The sequence below is a fragment of the Talpa europaea genome (genome assembly GCF_964194135.1).
Source record: "Talpa europaea genome assembly, chromosome: 16".
Lineage (NCBI taxonomy): Eukaryota > Metazoa > Chordata > Mammalia > Eulipotyphla > Talpidae > Talpa > Talpa europaea.
The window spans coordinates 42,420,459-42,428,008 of NC_140084.1; the positions used below are offsets into that span (position 1 = coordinate 42,420,459).

Consider the following 7,550-nt stretch of genomic DNA (forward strand, 5'->3'; position numbering starts at 1 on the left):
GCATGTCAAACCTTGCAGAACCCATGAGCAGTGCTAAAAAGCTGAGTCCCATAGATTAAATGCTATTGTCAAATCCGCAGTCGGTATTAGGTAGTAATCATTTGGCTTAATAATGCCCCTTATAGTAGTAATTGCTCCCAAGGGGCCGAGTGAGATTCTAGCCAGGATGGTGCCTCTGTTTAACTGTCCTGCCTTTAGTTGTCTTTCATCTAGAAGAGATTCTCAGCTTTTGTCTTCCTTGACCTTGACATTCTGAATAGGATGGATAGTTGTTCTGGAAATTGTCCAGATTCAGTTGGGATTTGCTTCATGTTTTCTTATGCACCTTTTTCCCCAGCAGAGCTTTTAATCCTTTGGAAGACAAAGTCTTTTTCAATAGACCTTAATGTGGCATTGCTGCAAAGCCTGCCTGACCTTTGGCTTGCATTGTGGAGTCTAGAGATATTTTTTTAATAGTTTGGACACACATGTAAGGTATGTGCTTTCAAAACATTTCTCCCAGACTCTTGCTTCTATTTTTCATTCATTTTTTAAAAAGATTTACTTTACATATTTATGCATACAACAGCTGGGGTATAGGCAGAGGTATGGTGTGTGTGTGGGATGGGGAGGTGGGGTGATGGAGTGAGAGAATTCACCAGTGGGACAGAACAGGTGGATCTACTGGAATACACTGCTGAGGGGAGCAGCAGGGAGACAGACTAGGTCTGCTGAGCCATGTGGGTCAGCTCCCAGTGCAGATAGTTTCTTAGTGCTGAGACTTAACCCCTTGCACCACCGGGGAGGCCCGAAATTATTTTTTAACTTGAGGAAGCGCTACCTTTGAGGATTTATTATGTAAGACCTCTCTACACTAATCTGTGTTCCCATCTTTGCTCAGCAGTCACTTATGTTCTGAGGGAACTTCAGATAGAGACTACACTTCCTGAGCCTCAGCTTTGTCCCTGCAAAGTGTGCATGAACACAACTGCCTAGGATTGTGAGCATTACCAGAGTGGGCGAGTAACGTTTTGGCTTAGGGCTGACACAAAGTACGTGCTCAATAAATATATCTGTTACTCTTTTTCTTTCACAGTATACTATAAAGTTTCCCTTTCTCCCATCCCAGTTCAGAAGGAGACCTTTCCAGCAAGGTGAACAGACAGAGCCTGCTGTTTTAGGCACCTTGCCCCTTCCTCCCCAAATCAGCCTAGGCTTAGCCCCGCCCTCCCACTAACACCACCCACAAAACACAGCCCACCCATGACCCCTCCCACCAGTGCTGCCAGGGCAAAGCCCTCCTTTAGCGAGGCTGGAAGCTCATGGTGTAGGTTCTTGGGATGGTGGCAAAGCCCACGTGTTTGGGGGACACGTCGATGTCCTGGGGTGGCCGCGGGAACTGGAAGCGGAAGTTCTGCAAGATGGTGGTGAGGTAGAGGAAGAGCTCCATTCTAGCCAGGCTTTCTCCGAAACAGTATCGCTTTCCTGAGGAGGAGAGGCAGGAGGGCCCGAGATGAGACCTGTGGCGCTGCAGCTGGCCCACTCCCATATCTAGCTGCATCCTCTCAGGCAGGAGGGACTGGAGTATCCGGCTGAGAGGCTTTCAGAGAATGCATTCTGAGCCTCCGTTCCCATGCACAGGAGGTGGGGGTGAGTCATGAGGATGTAGTAGTGGAACTTTAAATCCCGCATTTCCTCCTCCCCCTCAACACACATTAAAATGTGGCTGCTGTGCTGTCCTCTCCATCTTAAGGATCTGAAGACTTTCAGTGACCTTGGCAGTACCCTTGGAAATGGGTACTGCCCCTCACCTATCCTGTGACTCAGTATTTGGTGTTATGGGGGCTGCAGCAGGATGGCTTCAAGGTAGATAGTAAGAGGGACTTCCAAGTTGGAGGAACATAGCAGGGTACCCCTCAGAGAAGGGGTCCGGGAGGAGGAGGCCCTGTGGTGAGAGGAGCCAGGGCAGCTGCTGAGGGGTCTTACCGATGGAGAAGGGCACGAAAGCATCACTCTTCTTAAACTGCCCCCGCTCATCCAGGAAGTGTTGGGGGTAGAACTCCCGGGGTTTGCAGAAGAACTTGGGGTCCCTCAGCACGGAACCCAGCATAGGGAACACTTCTGTGCCCTGGTGGGGAGGGGAAGGAGGAGGAAGAGCTCTGATAAGGTGGAGTGGGGAATGTGTGTGCTGAAAACACGGGAGGGCTGTGGGGAATGTGAATGATGAAGAGAAATGGGAGGCATGGGAGTTGGGGGGCTGCGAGGGAGGAGTTTTGAGGGCCATAACATTCATGTCCCTGAGACGGGAAGTTTGGGTCCTGTGTCTCCCAGGATATGTAGTTCATGTGTCAGAAGCTGGGACCCTGGGGGGACATGAGGGTTCATTTCCCCAAGACAGGATGTTTGGGGGGAACTGGGGCGATACATATTCAAGGGGCTGTGAGCAGCAAGGCTGAAGGGACATGATGGTTGGGGAAGTCTTAGTTTGAGGGGGGTAGGACAGGACCTGGGAAATTTCTGAGGGGAAGGGGGTCTGGTCACAGGGGCAGGTGGGAGGTCCCTCTGGGCTGGGTGGGGCAGCACCTTGGGGAGGATGAAGTCCCGGAACTTGGTGTCCTTGGTGACTCTGCGAGCCAGGCCCATGGGGATCATATCACCAAATCTTTGGATCTCATGGATCACTGCCTCCGTGTAGGGCATCTTGGCTCGGTCCTCATACTTGGGCTGACGGTTCTTGCCAATCACCCTGTCAATCTCCTCATGGATCTTGGCTGGGGGAGGGGACAGAGTGTGTTTAGGTAACTAGGAGTCCTCAGGGTAGACAGGATAATCCAGATATGTACACCCTGGTCATGGCATGCATGATCTGTGCGTGACGTTGAAAGCAACGTTTGGTCATGTGCATGGTGGGCTCGGGTTCCTTTTCTCTTGGCCATGCCTGAATCTGGGAGGTGTGTGTGGGGGGCGGTCACCATGAGGGCAGAGTGGGCACTGGATGGGCCCTGAACAGGAGCTGTTTGTCAGTCCCTTCAGATATTGTCAATATTGAACAGCCAGTGAGCTCGGGCTGTTGCCTGTCAGCTGGACTTTACCCATCTCTGGCTAGCAGGACAGGTGGGAGGCTCCAGGGCTCGGGAGAGGCGTGGGGGTGGGTGGTCATTGCAGTGGACTCAGCAAACTTGGGTCTGTGGCCCCCACTTCCTTGCCTTCCTCCCCAGCCTTACCCTCCACATCTGGATGCTTCATAAGCAGCAGGAAGCCGTAGCGGAGGGTGGTGCTGACAGTCTCGGTGCCCGCGAAGAAGAGGTTCAGGGTGGTCAGCACCAGGTTCTTCATAAAGAACTCGGTGTTGGGGTTCTTCTCTTCCTGCAGGGAGACATGGCTTCAGTCATATCACTCCCCATGCTCTCATGGACTTCTGGAGTTTTCTTGGGCCCCCCTCCACCCCCGTCTTGATCCAGCCCACAGCCAGTGCCCAGGCTGCTGGCTCTGACCAAAGTGCTCTTCCCACACTCTTTGCAATGCTGAGTATTTGTCCCTTTCTTGTCAGTTTGTCATTTTTTTGATGTCGTTGTTTGTGCCCCCTGCCTGGCTTGGCCCTCCCAGCAGGCTCTTGCCCTGGGGTGTACCTCCTTCATGCGGATGAGGAAGGAGTCGATGAAGTCCCGCGGGGAGTTGGGGTCCAGCGTGCGCAGGTTGCGCTCCACCTTCTTGGCTATGAAGTCCTCCAGCCCCTGCAGCTCCTTAAAGGCCTGTTGCTGGGGCCCTGGCAGGTGCTTCATCACGGAGGAGAACATCTCATAGAGCTGGGGGTGGAGAGAGGAGGGGGGATCTGGATTGGGGGGCTGTGTAAAGTGGTTCAGTTATTGAAGTGAAGCTGGTGGTCCTTTGTTCAAATGGGGGCAAAATCTGTCATATACGAATGGAGTTCCTAAGGGCACCTCTGTAGGGTTAAAATGGGCTTGGGACACTTATTTGGGTGTTTGGAGAACATCTATCTAGGTGTGTGTGTGCTTGGGGGTCTTGGCAGGGGTACTGTCCAGATGTCCAGGTGTTTAAGGGGGCGGGGGAGGGGCATTTGTTCACTTAGTCCAGGGACTGGTGTGAGATGTCTGTGTAGCTATTTAATAATTTTGGTGGGATGGATGTTGTAGCACCAGGTGTTCACATATTCAGGAAGGTCACCTGCTTAGATGTTAAGGAATTCAGGTGAGAAATGTAACAGAGAGCACCTGTTAGATATTAAGGTGAGTGGGACAGGAACTCTAGGTTGCTTGTAGACAGGGGCGGTGCTTTCAGATTCTGATTTTGCTTGTGGGGGAGGCAGTGAAGGCACCTGCTGAGCCATCCAGGTGTCCTAGGAGACCAGGTATTGGCATCTGCAATGGGGGCTGCTTTGTAGGAACCCTGACTGGAGCAGGGTGGGGATCTGGGACACTTGGCTCCCCTTGCAGGGGTGCTGGAAGGTTGTGGCCTGGGCATGGTAGAGCCTCAGGCTGGCATGGGTTACCTGCCCGGTGGAGGTTGCTGTGAACTGGAAGCTTCCCAACATCATACGCAGCAATGACAGGAACTCTTTGTCCTCATAGTCGAAGCGGTCCCCGAAGACAATGGAGCTGATGACATTGGAGACAGTTCGGCTCAGGAAGAAGGTGGGATCGATGAAGGCGCCTGCAGTTGGTCCGGGAGAGACAGGGATGTGGGTCTGATGTGGGTCGGGGAACTGCTGGAGAGCACCCAAGGGACTAACCAGCCTCCCCAGCACCGGGTGTCTCCCCTGCACGCTTGTACCTCCCCAGTGCACGCTTGCTCAGGGCATTTTCCTCCTCCAAGTCCTGGGCCCCCTGCTCACCTTTTGTGTCCCGGAGACCCTCGATGAGGTAGCCAGCTTCCTCCTGGATGCGTTCCTCGATGCCGCGCTTGCCCAGGCCAAAGTCCCGCAGTGTAGTGATGGAGAAGCGCCTCAGCTGCTTGGCACGTTCGCCATTGCTGAATGCCACGCCTGTGGGCAGCGGGGCAGCAGCATTGAGGGCAGGAAGGGCAGCGTGGACCGTGGAGGGCGCCCAGGAGGCCGACTTAGGGATGTGGAGGGAGGTGAGCAGAGACTGGGGGTGTGGGTCAGAGGGGTTCTGAGAGAAAGGCTCGTGCATGGGGATGAAGGGTGAGGGAAGAGGAGGTGAAGATGAGGGGGTTGGAAGAGTTAGGGGGAAGGAGATAGAAAGGTAGGGAAGGCGAGAGGAGAGAGAAAGATGAGTCCAGCAGGAAGGAGGGAGGAGAGAGGAGGAGCAGTTTGGTGTGTCTAGAGTGGGAGCTAGGGAGGGAGAGAAGTTGGGAGAACAGAACCAGGAGTGCCAGGTCAGATGCACACAGAGAGGTGTGAAGAGAGGGAAAGATCAGACGTGGCGAGTGGAGCTCTGGGGATTTCCAGGCAGAAATGATGCCTGTTTCTAAGACAAGGCAGGGAGAAACATGGAGAAGCACAGAAGCTGGGGAGGAGAAAAAGCCACCAAGTCACACAGAGATAGAGGACCAGGATTCCAAAGCAGAAGCTGGTGAGCTCCTGGAGGTACAGGGGGACCAGAGTCTGTATGCAGAAACCCTGGGCAAGGTAGGAGGACACAGGTGAGGTGGCCCTGAGCAGGGGGACAGAGGAGACCAGAGTAGGGCTGGGCCAGCCCTGAGAGGGAGCGAGTCCAAAGAAGGCTGGAAAAACTGAGGCCATTAGTGGGTCTGACCACACTCGCCTGCTGGGGTCCCTCACCATAGCCTTTGAAGAGCCAATCGAAGGTGGCCTGCTCTCCCCGTCCGCTGAATTCCTCAGCCTGGTCCACCAGGGCCTCCTTCACGGCGTCATGGCCGCACAGCACCACGATCCTCCGGGTTCCCAGGTGCACGGTGAACACTGGGCCATAACGCTCACTGATCTGAGGGAGGTGAACGGAAGGGGTTTCTGCACTGGCCCTGCTCCCAGGCCTCCTTGAAGTAGGCATCCCCATCTGTATATCCCCCCTTGCCCCGTTTGGACAGACAAGGAATTGGACATCCCAAAATCTGGTCTTTCCTAGCTAGGACTCTGACCTGAGCCCCCAAACTCCCCTTTCCTGAGACCCTGGTCCAGTCTCATTGATGCCCTGCCATAAAGTCCCAGCTTCCTGACAGTCCTCCCAGCCCCCCATCTCCCCGCCTCATGACACCTTCATGAGAGAGTTGTACATCTGCTCGGTGTTCAACTGCAGGTAGTTCCCGATGAAGGGCAGTGGGGTGGGCCCCGGGGGCAACTTCCCCGAGAGCTTCCTCTGCTTCCAGACGGACATCACGACCATTATGGTCAGGCAGGCCAGCAAAGCCACCAGCAGCAGCCCTGAGGACAGCATGGTGGCGCTGAGTGAGATGGTCAGGTGGCGATGGCCGGGGGGCCTGCCTTTATATTATCTGGGAGAAAGGGAGGACTTCAGCCCTGATTATGTAATTGTCTCATTTCACCTCCCAGCTACACCCACAGCAGGTTCCCTGCCTACTTTGGGACACAGCCAACAAGGGAGGAAGAGGGGCCCCTAGGGCAGATTGATGGGGAGTGGGCTGAAGACCGAATTTGTGACCCTGAGGAGGGGCCACCCGGGGCTCTGGACTCGGGGGCAGTGGTTACATTGCAGAAGGGAAGATTTTGGACTATTTGCACACAGGAACCTCTGACCTTTGATTTGGAGTCTCAGAAGATTCAGAGAACTGGATTTAAGGGTAGTGGAATGAGACAGGATGGGGAGCTACAGGTTTGGGGGTCTTTAGCTGTGGAGGGCTGTAGGCTTAAAGGCCTTAGAAGGGGAGATTCCAGGGAATGACTTTGAGGGCCTTGGAGTGAGAAAGTCCCCCCGGGTGCTTGTTGCCTAGTTCCTGGAAGGAGAAGTGTCCAGGGAGTCCTGTGAGGGATCAAGCAGTGAAGGCCTAATGCCAGGAGGTGACCTGCTTTTGAGTTGGATCAATACCTGCTGCCTTTTGATGCCAGATGCCAGAGGCCTTTCGGCACTTCAGAGGCCATCCCTGGTTTGGCAAGGAGCGGAAGTCCAGGGCAACATTGAGTGGAACTTTCCACGTAACAGGAGAGGGGTACTTGTGGTCTCAGGTGGCAGAAGCCCTGAGCAGCACTTGGGAAGTGATAACCACCACCAATCTGGTACCAAATAATGCCAACTGGCTCAAGGGTTATAATTAACTGAGTTCCACTGGCTTCCCACCTAGATCCTTTGGGAAGCTCATATGTTGGTTGGATCATTCTATTATTTGTTATTCTTACCATTACTACTGTAACTGTGAATGTTTCCTGTGTTTCTTGTGGGGATACTGAGGACAGCAAACAGAGTGGGCAGGGTGGACAGTGTGGACAGTAAACAGAGTGGCTGTGCTCTGACCCCCTCTTTCCGGGATGGGGATTCCCCACAGGTGGAAAACGGCATCTAGAATGAGAAAGTGATAGTTGAAGTTGCCAAGTCCCATTTAGGGGTGACTCCTGGTTTGTCAGAGCTGCTGCCAGCGGCCGGGGAAGTTAGAGCAGGGGAGGTTTGGGAACAGAGATG

At 53.9% G+C, this 7,550-nt stretch overlaps 1 protein-coding gene across 2 annotated transcripts; it reads right to left on the reverse strand.

Moving 5' to 3' along the window:
• Nucleotides 1–1,282: 1,282 nt before the first annotated feature.
• LOC311186623 (cytochrome P450 2A13) lies at nucleotides 1,283–6,393 on the reverse strand (the record flags this gene model as incomplete). 2 transcript variants are annotated; one of them, XM_084257733.1, is made up of 9 exons in its annotated part: nucleotides 6,174–6,393; nucleotides 5,741–5,903; nucleotides 4,832–4,981; nucleotides 4,490–4,650; nucleotides 3,609–3,785; nucleotides 3,204–3,345; nucleotides 2,563–2,750; nucleotides 1,966–2,107; nucleotides 1,283–1,464 (listed from the first exon to the last, which is right to left on the reverse strand). In XM_084257733.1, exons 1-9 carry the CDS (start codon nucleotides 6,351–6,353, stop codon nucleotides 1,283–1,285), a joined length of 1,485 nt encoding a protein of 494 aa, XP_084113859.1. In that variant the 5' UTR covers nucleotides 6,354–6,393. The 2 variants fall into 2 exon arrangements, with proteins under 2 accessions (XP_084113859.1, XP_084113860.1); XM_084257734.1 differs by lacking the exon at nucleotides 5,741–5,903 and having other exon boundaries at nucleotides 4,832–4,991.
• Between the last annotated feature and the right edge of the window lie 1,157 nt (nucleotides 6,394–7,550).